This window comes from Bombyx mori, chromosome 21, assembly GCF_030269925.1.
Source record: "Bombyx mori chromosome 21, ASM3026992v2".
Lineage (NCBI taxonomy): Eukaryota > Metazoa > Arthropoda > Insecta > Lepidoptera > Bombycidae > Bombyx > Bombyx mori.
Window position 1 is genome coordinate 3,302,715 of NC_085127.1, and position 13,167 is coordinate 3,315,881.

Consider the following 13,167-nt stretch of genomic DNA (forward strand, 5'->3'; position numbering starts at 1 on the left):
CAATGATTAGGGTGTATCGAGATCAACAATAGACAGACATAATGATGATTAGTAGGTTATGTACAATGTTTCATATCTTTGTTAATCGCTCACTATTATCGGCCGTTACTTGCATTGATAGAAACAAATCTACAATCTATAGATGAACTCAAGGTCTAACTGGTGCTCACTAATCACTAGAGCTCATAGACTTCACAGTGTCGCGTCATGAATATACAGCTATCCTGTTGTAAGATCATAATAAATTGGGGAAAGGATTGTTATTTGATTATTTATAGTCCTTTACAAACTAATATAAGATCGCATACTGAAATTGCAACTAAAACTTACGAAGGTTTTATAGTTTGCTATGCATGTGTCTGTATACATAATAGGTCGCAGAATGGGGCGAAATCTCCATAATTTTTTTATATTGTGGCGCACGGTGGGTAGTCGTGTAAAGAGTTTGCGCAGCACGAAACAATGACAGTTCCGAGACGTCTTCACTCTTCCTAAGTCAGGCAACGAATGTGTCTCGATTCCACTCGATCTCTACTCTGCTGAACCACGCCACCCGAATTGACCCGACGTTTGACCAGTAGTTGCGACTCACAACCAGTAGATGGCGCGCTTTCTTTTCTTTTATCATGTCCGTATGCGACAGGTATATCGTAATATAATTCTAAATAATGTTATATCCAGAGGCTTTACGCAAGCATTCCTAATCTTAGTAAGCATTTTAACATGTTTCAAAATTAATGACCCAACAAACCCGCCCCGGCTCGTAGTAAGCCCTACCACGAAATGCTTGATGATTTCCGTAGGATTTGTTTTTGATTGCAGAAAAACTAATGATCTCTGTTTGTTTATGAACTTTGACCCGAAAACGACCTCTAACAGTCAACACTTAATATAAATATGCACATTAAATGAATTTAAATCAATTCAAGCAAAAGAATCTGAACCTACAATATAGCCTTAAAGATCTGACAATACTCGACAACATTTACGAATCCGTAAACAGTTATTGGTCCCGGATGTCTGTTGATTTTGTTGTTTTATTTTGAATATAATAAATACGAGACATTAATAGTCGAATCATTTAAACTTTCTGTTAACAATAATAAAGTCAGATAATACAATACATACGAGTACATTAACACCTCGAAAAGTTATCAAATAAAACAGATTCAAAAAGCATCTTCTCGCTTATATTCCGTTACATATACTACATCATACGTGACAAAATTCTTATGTAAATGAACATGTTGCACATACCTACTAGGTTCATTAACACCATATCGTGTTGTGACGTAATACGCGTGCATACCAGAAGGTCTTTAATATCGATTATAGCTTTAAGATAAACGATTATATTTAAGCGGGTTCATTGAAAATGATTATGTACGTATCATGCTTTTGTCGTTATCTTAGAGATTATTATTTATTAAAATCGTTTATGTTAGCATTGCAGGTGCGAACGCCAACTCTAAGTGAAAATAAAACTTCGTTTATGATATATTCGAGATATATCGTATAATAACACCCAAAGCAAATATGTTATGGCGTGTTATGGAATTAATGTTGTCGATACGGCGACGTCTCAACGTGACTGTAATGCTATAGCTTAAAGAAATCCGATATTGCGAACAGCTCTGGAGGAAAACATACCATTCCCAAATTCTTATCACCTTTTTTTTCTACTTAAGCTGACGGTCTAGAGAGCCATATCAGCGTAGCCTTAACTAGTAGATGAGCTAACGGGGCTCAAACCTGACGATGTTGCTAACACGAACTCTAGCAAGAGCCGTGCTTCGCAGAATCTACCACCGGATCGGAAACGCGACCCACTGAGAAGATCCGGTGGAAACTCAGTGGGCTTTTATTACCGCTGTAGCTCGTTTGCATTCGTAAATTTTTAATATAAGATATGATATCCATTAATTTAGAACGTATATTTATGAATTTAGAATCATCTAGAGATAATAATTTTGAAATATATGTATGTCGGAGCGGCCACAATTATTAACACCATCTTCAGACATCGTAGGGGCGAATAGAGTGATCGAGCTAAGAGAAATATTGAGTACACCAATCACGTTTGTTGTCTTAGAACAATTTAGAAATCTTCTCTTGACGTTAGCAAACGAAAACGAATGACAGTTCTTAGGACGGAGGCACCGCTCTTCAAGAAGGCAGGTTGGTAAGTGTGATGGCCTCTACGCGCCTTCATCAGCTAGGCTCTGTCGTAGCACGAAGTTAGTCGAGTTCCGACGATACCGCAATCGTGCTGCCATCTCTCGGGAATCGTGCTGCGTTTCGTTTACCTACCAAACTAATGATCGTCTCCGACATGTATATCGCCCGCAGCTTGGCCTGCGTGGACTACACTTAATAAAGCGTGGGCGGAGACCCATGCTCGGCGATGACAGGTAGCATATCTTTACCAAGGTTCAAACTATGTCCATATCGAATATCGTCAAAACCAGTTCTGTGGCCTAAACTTGAAAATGTAGCAGTCAAACAGACTTGCCATCGTATTAATTAGTAATATTATATGCTATTCATTTTCTAGCATATTACTGTATCAAAGTGTGTTCCAAAAATCTTCGAGTGACGATTGATATGCATAATTGTATAAAAGTATGTTCCAAAAATCTTAGTGACGATAGATTTCTTTCAACACAAGATATTAAACGAAGCCTATATTGTGTGTGGTCCAAACGAAATGAAAAAAAAATGAATACATTTCTGTCTACCCGTGAACACTGAATAAAAATCCGTTTAGTAGTTCCGTAGATGTGTAGATGGTTTGTCTTCCAAACTAGTTTTTAATTATCCTTTCATATTTTTTAATTAAAAATAATATGTAATAATAATAATTAATTCTATAAAAAAGATATATTATTTTTATTATAGCGTTTCGGCAACAAACCGGAACGCATTACCGCTTCGCGGCAGAAATAATTACGCAAATTATATTTTTTATTACGCGTTGTTATTCTTGCATCGTAGAAGTCATTCGTAAACGTGGGTTATTTTAATAGAGAAATTGGTAAATGCCAGCAGGATTCGAACAGCGACACTGTCGCATCGCTCGATACGAATGCACCGGGCTTCTTATCCCTTAGGCCACGACGACTTCAGTACAGACATACCAGACTCAACTATTTTATTGTTATTATTTATTTATATTTATTTAAAATCTTATTAATTACACATCATTTTTTTAAAAAGATATTAAAAATACAATATCTAGATAACACTATATAAAAATAGATTGCCGCTGATGGCGGTGTCTACGACACAAGCCACCAGTGGTTAGGACTCCAGAGTGAGAAACCTCCTCACAATGCGCGCAGTATCGAGGATAACTGCTTTCTCTATTAGGCCCCTAACCCAGCTGGATAATGAAAGTTTCTTAAGATGTTGATCGAAACTTTTCGCTATCAAACAGTGTACCGACACAATTATTGGAATAATGATGGTTGAATCAACATGCCACATGGCGGTAGTCTCGTGGGCCAGGTCTAAATATTTTATTATTATTATTATACGCATTGATTTTAATACAAAATGTTTTTTTTTATTTCAATGAAGATATTTTAGTGAAGGTTATCAGTGAATCGAATGGCCCTTATCAGTAAGCACGTTACCGCGATAAATTCATGTGTGTATGTAACGAAGTTTTTATTCAGCGATTTCTGTTAATTGATTTGAGTGTTTTTTTTTATAGTTTGGTACGGCAGATTGGCTACGTCATAATATATACACCAATTGCACGATTAGTAGAATTATTTGACACCACAATTGCCGCTCACCTTGCATGCAATTAATTACCAACTTAAGGTCTTAACTGTGTTTGGTAATTACAACGATAATTTGTTTACACAACATACTCGTCTTTCTCTTGCTAAAGTCGCTCTTAGCAACGTGATGAATCCAATCGAATTTTTATTACATGATTTACAGACATTTATAATAAGACCAATGTCAAAACAAAACCCGTCATAGGCGAACTGTTTTATTAAATTTTTTTTTTATTAATTAGTTGGGTGGACGAGCTCACAGCCCACCTGGTGTTAAGTGGTTACTGGAGCCCATAGACATCTACAACGTAAATGCACCACCCACCTTGAGATATAAGTTCTAAGCTCTCAGTATAGTTACAACGGCTACCCAACCCTTCAAACGGAAACGCATTACTGCTTCACGGCAGAAATAGGAGGGGTGGTGGTACTTACCCGTGCGCTCACAAGAAGTCCTACCACCAGTACTAAAACACAAATATTATACGAGTAGAGGTGAATCTAGAAGTGAATGTTTTTTTATTTAGAATTCGTAACATTTAATTAAATACTTTTGTCATGTTACATGAGCGTAATGTGCAAACAGCGTAGATGCAATATTCGTACGCTCAAGTTACTCAATGCTACAACTAAACATTGCTAAATACATTTTGCAAACTATGCCACTAGAAAAAAAGAAAGAAAAAAAAGAAAAAAAAACAGAATATAAAATCATTGCAAAACGAATGCAATCCGGAATACTCGATAAATGCTTGAGCTGAACCGATGCTCGGTTTTAGTTCATAAAATAACGTTTTTATATTCAAACTAGCTGACCCGGCAAACGTCTTTTTGCCATATTTTATATAAGATTTCTAGGGAATTTCTAGTGTAGAAAAAAAAACGAATTTATTGTAAGTGTGTAAAGATGTGGTAAATGAGTGAAAGAGACATGTAGCGCTGTGAACGATGAGGGAATATGAAAATAACAAAACCTCATTCAACCACATAATGCCTCATTAAAACAAAAAAAAAAACAAAAAAAAAATGTAAAGAGGTGGACAACCCTTATAGGGGTGTGAAAAATAGATAGTAGCCGATTCTCAGACCTACTGAATATGCATATAAAATTTTATAAAAATCTGTCAAACCGTGTCAGAGCAGTATGGTAACAATAATTTTTTTTATAGTCCTTGTAGGCAGACGAGTACACGGCCCACCTGATGGTGAGTGGTTACCGTCGCCCATGGACTTCAGCAATACCAGGGGCAGAGACAAGCCGCTGCCTACCGAATTAACTAGCAATTAACATTGTGAAACGAGACTTTTATATATAGAGATTAAACAGTTCACATGAAACATTATTCAGTAATTCACTTTCTTGTTCGTCGTTTTATATTGTATGGAAGTTATTTTAATGTCACGTTCGAACACAGAAACGTATGACTAATATACCTACCGCAGAAACAGGCACTGCGCTGGTGAAACTAAAAACCGATGCGAGTCCAGCACGCCATTATATAGCTGCTTAATAATATATGTACATGAGTGACTGAAATAATACGAGTTACAAAGTTTGATGACAAAACAAAATCTATATATTAATACGTGAAGCAAAAACTTTGTATCCATTTTTACGAAAATTGCGCGGACAGAGGAGTATGAAATTTCCCAAACTTATAGAGAATATAGAGAAAAAGTGCAGAATGTATTTTTTTTAATTAAGCATAAAAAGTACATTAAATCAATTAAAAAAATATTACACACACTACCATATATTTGACACACACGCATGCATACTATCTGTTTATTGTCAAACTTTTCTTATTTCTTATAGTCGGTGGTCAAATCGAGAACAGATTAATTATGGTGTCTTTATTAATATTTGTCTAAAGTGTAGTCTTGGCGAAATCTGTGACTATAGAAGTTTAATAGTCTTTGACAATATAATCATAATAGTGTACAAACATATTTCAATTAATTATAGTCGAATTTCGACTACCGGGGGACCACTAGTCTATATATTAATACGTGAAGCAAAAACTTTGTATGCTTTTTTACGAAAATTGCGCGGACGGAGGAGTATGAAATTTTTCACACTTATAGAGAATATAGAGAAGAAGTGCACAATGCTAATATTTTTTTAAATAATGCATAAAAGATACATTAAATGAATAAAGAAAACATTACACACACACTACATACCATGTATTTGACGCACACACGCATGCATACTATTTATTGTCAAACTTTTGTTCTTGACGTCTGTTGTCAAATTGAGAATAGATTAAATATTCTTTGTCTTTGTTAATATTTTTTATAAAGTAGTCTTAGCGAAATTGTAGCGAGTGATTATAGAAATATAAAATACAATCATAATAGTGTACAAAATTACAATTCCAATTAATTATAGTCGAATTTCGACTATGGGGGTACTAGTAAATACTGAAAATTTTTTAATTAAATTGTCGTCACAGACGTTAAGTCGGCAACGTCTAGCGTAACTTTGTACAATAGTTCGATCGATAATGATAAAATAATTCGTGAATGACTTTTGTTCAGCAATAAAACATGTAGAATTTCAAGTTTACTAAAATTCTAATAATCTCCAGACGTAAGCGTAAAATTCGATTTCAAATTCGCAAAACTTTTCATTTTCATTCACTATGGCGCTACGTAGGCCTTTTGTATAAATTACAACTACAATAAAAAAGATTATAACAAAAGATCGATGCTGGAAAAACACGTCGATGGTTTCCTGGTTCCATCTTCCGCGGCTCGAAGCAAGGCTGACTCACTTCTTCACAAAGAGGCGACAATGACCGTAGACAAAACGAAATAAAGGAAACGAAGCGGTATATTTACGTTTGGTACATGTCTGTGGCTTATGCGATTTTGTTAGGACCATTTCATGAGCATTTACATTTATACTGATTATTTTAATTTCCTGTTTTATATCAACAGGAATTTTGAGAATATTTTTTAGTTGTTTTTCTTTTAATCAGTTATATTTTTGCTACTAAGTACTAAACTATTGCATAGTTTTTGTCTCTGGCTTTGAGCGCGGCGACCGAATCAAGAAATTCCGTAACGAAAATAAAACCTAACACCCCATTCCACCTACCATGTAGCTCGCGTTCAACACATCACACGTTGTGTAATGTTTGTGAATAAGCGCACGGCGTGACGTCGCACTGCATGCGCATCATGAAAGTCTGGCCATCTATCTCTTTCTCGTGTGGTCTAGCTTATGAGTGTGAAGGGCACAGTTAATGTTTTGCTTTTGTTAATGTTTATAAATATAGCGTAGTCTTATTTTATTATTGTTTTAATATTAAATTATTACTTATTGTCTAATAATTTATAATTGCATAAGTTGATAAAAAATGCTATGCAATAGCTTTACCGCGCCAGTCCCCGAGTGCCACACGTGTTTATTAACCGGTTTTATAGTTTTATGGATAAAATACATTCATCATAAGTAGAAGTCGTCCTGTTCATGGTTGACACTTCAGTTCATCGCAGAACATTTTCCTACGTAAGGCTAGCGGAGCCTAGTGATACCAAACAAAGTTATCGCTCGTGAACTTACAGCTCTGTTTACAATGAACGCGGTTTAATTATAAATTCGAGACGCATTTGCGGGTAAAAGACGATTGGAACATGTATTCCGCGCATCCAAGATGACTAAGCAGCGTATTATAATTGGAATACGGGATACTCGGTTCAAATCCGTAAAGAGGTCAACGCGCCGTTTATGCTCATTGCGACACATACGTGTGTGTACTGTACCACTGATTGAACCGGGAACTGAACTTTACAAGTAGTATAGACTCTTGTGCTAATGCCAACACTTGTGTTATAATGTAGGAATTTCTAGAGAATTATCTTTTTATTTAGAAACTAGTGGTACTCGCCCGCTTATTATCTATTGTCATTATTATTAGGGAGTCCAACCCTCATATAAATATTAGCCTATCCATTAAGTACATGTATTTTCTACATGGATACCAAGTTTCAAGTCAATCGGATGCATGGTTCAGTAGTTATAACGGAACATCCATAAAAACCATTGTAGATTTATATTTTAGTATAGATATACTTAGATGGAACATTTTATTTTCCCAATATTTTTCTTGCGTTCCCTCTCAAAATATATAATTACCTAGTTAATTTGGCGCACTCGAATCGCCATATCGCCCGTCCCCAAACTCACTTATATTCCTTTTTTCCAATAAACTGCGTAAAAGCGAGATTTATATCGCGAAACTTGTATACGAAGTAGAAGTGCTTAAGGGCCTAATGGTATTGCTACCAACCTCTATTAATAGTGTTCATGCTTTGTCAATTGATTAGGCTTAGCAGTCATATCTGACCCAGGCGACGCCGCGATGGGACAATTCAAACCCACGTTCGCCCGAAACATGACTTATTAGATCCCCCGGATTCACTATCGGTGCCTTTGGGCTCTTCAAGCACCGATCACCGTCCTTCATCGCAATCGACGAGTTTGACGAGCGAATTAACCCATAGACACAGCCCACCGAGTTTCTCGCCGGATTTTATCAGTGAGTCGCGATTACGATCCAGTGGTAGATTTCGCGCGCAGCTGGAATAATCCTTAAGACCACCAACGAATAGGTAGGGGGGCAGGTAGACAGGACAGTAACGCATGTGTCATCACCAACCCTCCTGCCAAGCGTGGCGATGTTTCCCCGCACCTGAATTATGCGTGTCTACATTCAACAGTGAATATCTGTAGGCTAAAGACAATGATGATAACTATAGGACATATATTATATTTGTCTGTAGCTTTAAACAAATTTGTATTTTAATTTTATTTTCGTTACATAATATTCACTAAGCAGACATACTATGTAATTAACACGAACAAAGAGTTCCAAAAATACGAACGCAAAACGCAACACCATTTTTAAAAATAAAAAAAAAACAAGACACACAACACGCAATTCCGTTTGACCGTTTAGAAAGTTACACAACACTGCTAATTTTAGCGAAAGAAAAAAAATGTATACAAACATAGCAGACACCTACGTCGAAATGTATATAAATCTGTCCATACTAGTCTATATTAAGCGGTGCGATATGATGCAGGCCGAGCGCCTCAATCAACCGAAAATAGAAATCGGGGAGCAAAAGCAAAACGTGATTTACCTATGCGTTTACTTCGTTTTTTTTCAACCCGTACTGTACACATCATACGCCTTCTCATAATCACCACACTCACGTAAAATAGAATTTCTTTCATCAAAACTGAAAGCACGATTGGCCACGGCCATCGATTGGAAAGAAATAGACGTAGAATTCGTATGTTTTTGTCACCAAAAAGTTCGTTTATTATTATATCTTTTAGAAATTGAAATAGTAAACAACAATGCATCATTTGCATTATTTCATATAGGTACATATTCCATAAAAAAAAACTACATCATATTTAATAGATGGAATTAAGGGTCTCGTTTTCAGATAGGCATTAGAAAATATTATTGCTAGATATGTTTATCGAATTATTTATTTGTAGCATTATATTGTTTAAGTATTGTAAAGTCCTCGTGCTTAAAGTAAGACGCACTGTTAATGATATTATTATCTAAATTCAATTTTTCTGCATCGTTAAACCGACACGGAAAACATATGAATAATGTAGAATTTTTTATTACCCACACAATTTATTTGTACTGTATGTATTTAAATTAACAATAATTTTCCTCTAGCTTGCATCTTTGCTACCTATGTATTTATTGAATAAAAATTTTATCTTTATTTCTATTTATTTACTTGTAGTACGAAACATTGCGTTCACGTTCTCTCTGTGATCCTCAAAATGATAAGGAGAACCATTAAAAGTTACTCAGTAAGCTGATCGAGCTTGGTTTCCTGCGATATATCTCAAAACCTCGTATTGACGCAGACGCGATTGTCGACACGAGTAATGAAGACTGCGAGCGCGCATTTTAAAACGCCCACTCACAAAAGCAACATTAAATGCATTGTAGGTCACCCATCAAACAACACGCATTTAAACTGATCGGGTTTTTAGTTGGCTCGTACTTCGTCTTTACCGATATGACCTTTATTATTTCTACATATAAGCCGATGGGATCATGGCTACCCGGTGTTCAGTATTAACCATTATTACTCCTAAACATTAGAACATAAATACCGCCGTCAACATCGAGACAGTAGATTGAAATCTCTAATCATACAATGGCCGTGGTGTCCTCGGTGTGTGTATGAATATTAAGCTATTAACATATATATGTTAGGTGAGGTTGGTTGGTGAGCACAATCAAGAATGGTACTACGGTCCCTGGTGTTTGGTATGTTTGTATTAATCTAAATGCCGTTCTATCAGTCCTCGTCTAACGAAATTTCGCTTCGGCAGTCGATGGTGTATTAATAAAAAGAAAGGATGCGATCATCCTTTAATATTAAAAAAATTCTTAATACTTCTCGACGACTACTGCTAGACTTTTTCCAAGCAGTTTTTAATTTAATATGCTGTAACATAAAAATGCTGATTTTGCCCTTTCATTCGGTAAAAACAGGTTGATACACCAATTTTTTATGTTTCTTTTAAATAAAGGTGAAATTGTTTTTTCGGATCTCAGGTTATCAAAATAAAAAAATGGAAAATGATCAACAAATCAATAAACAGGTCCTACGTTAGTATCAAGTAATTTTAAAATGTTTAATACTGAAATGTGAGTTAATCTATAATAATGCTATGCATCATTCTTTATTAATTATTTCATGGCTATTATTATTTTTATTTTGTCATCTTTTAGGCAGTTACAATCATGTGAAATTATAGAAAAGGTATGAGAAATTTACTAACATTAAGAGTCAAGATTTTTCTAATTTCACTCCATATTTCAGTATTTCCTAAAATAGCAAACCAATCATTCATTCTGTTTTGAGTTAAGATGATTTCAATGGTCATTGCCAGTCTCAGACAAGCAATAAACACAATTAGAGCCACTTTACCTCCTAATTATTACTACATATTAAAATTTGTGTTTTGTGTTGGGATTTGATTCTCCCCTTCACAAGATTCCTTTTCTATTCTGGCTATTTCTATATTCTATTCTATATCTAAAGTAAAATGTGACTTGCATTATTTGTTTAGTGTAAAATAAATCTCACATTTAATGTCTGTAGGAAACACATAACTTCTGTTTATGAGTATTTTTTCCATCCATAGAGTATTTTGAATGGTAACTTAAGAATTAAAGACATTGGGATAATTTTCTTTGGTGTAGGGCACCTGACATATCAGGTGTTATCACATTTATTTCTATTAGTTCATTCTTTCGTTCATATAAGCAGGTCACAAAACCTACTGGGAACTATTTTTAATGAAATTTATGAAATGCTATTATTATAACAAAGAAGTTTGTTTATTACTGTGTGAACGTTGATGATATTACAAGAACATACACTTCAATGACATTACTATATTATAACTTACATGTTTCCGAGTGCCATCAACAATATCTTATTACAACCACATTTGCAATCAATCTAGTGATGTAAAGTTGCATTTAAAAAAAAGCTGGACTGTGTAAACTGTAAAGTATTTATTTATATATCTACAAGGAGTTTTAAATGTTTCCTTTGCCAAGGCTATCTGGTATCAAGTGGTTACTGGAGTCCATAAACATCATAATCCGAGAGAAAGATTCAAAAGATTTTCTTCTAATAAAATGCTTGTATATTGCAATATGCCTATCATATTACACAAAATAGTAAGTTCTATTATATATTGACAATACTATAAGTAATTGACAAACTAATTCTAACTAGACGTGTTACATCTTACAATTAGTCTGTCTTCTTATAAATAAATCCACTTTTACATTTTATAAAACTCTTAGTAATAAATACTATTAGTCCTATGGGAAAAAAATATACTCGATAAAGGCTCTGATATAAATAATAATAAACAGTTTGATTTAAGAATGACTAGACCAGTATTCACCCAATGATAGAAACTAAAACATCCTAAGATCATTTGTGATTGTTAAATTATTCTTAAGGGATAACAAGGTGTTTTAAAGCATAATACAGAATAGCATAATGGAATGGCTCAATTATTGTTTAAATATATTGAAAGTAATATTAAAGTGAGAAATAAATGTGATATTGAATTTGAACTTTAAAAATGGTTTTAATTTTTATGTTATGTACCACATTCAACAATCCTAAGCTTTCTAAGTTTTTGCTTAGTGTAAAACAAATTTCTTAATCTTTTCGAACTTTAAGTGAAAGATTTCTTTATTTTGTAAGCAATTGTTATATTTACACTTTTTTATTAAAGTCAATGCTACAATAATTGGAAAAAATAATCTCAACTAACTTGTCCCAGGAATCAAACTGGCCCACAGCACAGTACAATAATCAAAGTTACTATTCACTAGACCCAACAACATAAAAAAGACTGAATCACTTTAAATACTTTCAAGTAAAAGTACTTGATTACAAGCAATATTTTACCAATTAGATAAGTGGGAATGACTAGATGGAGAATAGGAATAATATTGATCCCAATGATAAAAATAAGAAACCGAACAGAATTATTTTTTTCTTGAATAATATTAAATAAATTCTTTTGTAGAAAAGGAAAACTTAGTCATTTATTATAATTAATAGTGTATGTATACTTATCTCTAGCTCATATCAATATCGCATTACCTACGTAGAAATTTATACATATCAGAAAGTTACTAGGTATCACCATTAGTATTATCCATTATACAACAGTTTTTTTTTTTTAATTATCAAAATTACCACTATCCACAAGGGATTTTTTTCGTGAAATTATTATTATTTCGTAATGTTGTTCTTGTTAGTCGTGAGTTCAAGTCAACAACGGAAATAATGTAAAACGTATTTTTACATTTTTTCTACAAAAGCAAATTGGGACAACGTTTATGAATAAACCATACGAAGATAGCGGTAAAATATTTTTCACGCTACTTACTTTCAGTCTAGTTAGATTTCCATCCCGTGCAGCGTTGAAAACGACTGTTTTGAAATCCATGATGGTTTTTTCTAATACGCAAGACAATCACAAAATCAAAATATCACTTTAGGAACAACACTTTCTTCTGTGAATAATCATTGAAAAAACACTGAATCACGTATTAATTGAGCAACCAGTCTCAATTTTTCAAAACACTTCGTCACTGCACTATGTAACTATCGCGTTACAAAACAGCTGCAACGCGACGATGGCCTGCCAGTTCTGCTTCGCTCTTTTTGCAGTTCTGCAAAAACTGTCAAAATACTTCATTTCATAGACAATTCTTTTTTTGCTTATTTTAAAGGCTCAAGTGGAACAGCCTATACAGCCAAAACTTGGAAATTGTTTGTGTTT

The 13,167-nt window shown here is 34.2% G+C and overlaps 1 protein-coding gene across 1 annotated transcript in view; it reads right to left on the reverse strand.

Moving 5' to 3' along the window:
- The window catches only part of LOC101743536 (protein fem-1 homolog CG6966), a 117,155-nt gene extending 104,111 nt beyond the window's left edge, over positions 1-13,044 (reverse strand). Inside the window, exon 1 of the mRNA XM_021347641.3 lies at positions 12,772-13,044. Coding sequence (XP_021203316.2) covers positions 12,772-12,831 — 60 coding nt within the window. The 5' untranslated portion in view covers positions 12,832-13,044. The remainder of the gene's footprint in view (positions 1-12,771) is intronic.
- Positions 13,045-13,167: the final 123 nt, after the last annotated feature.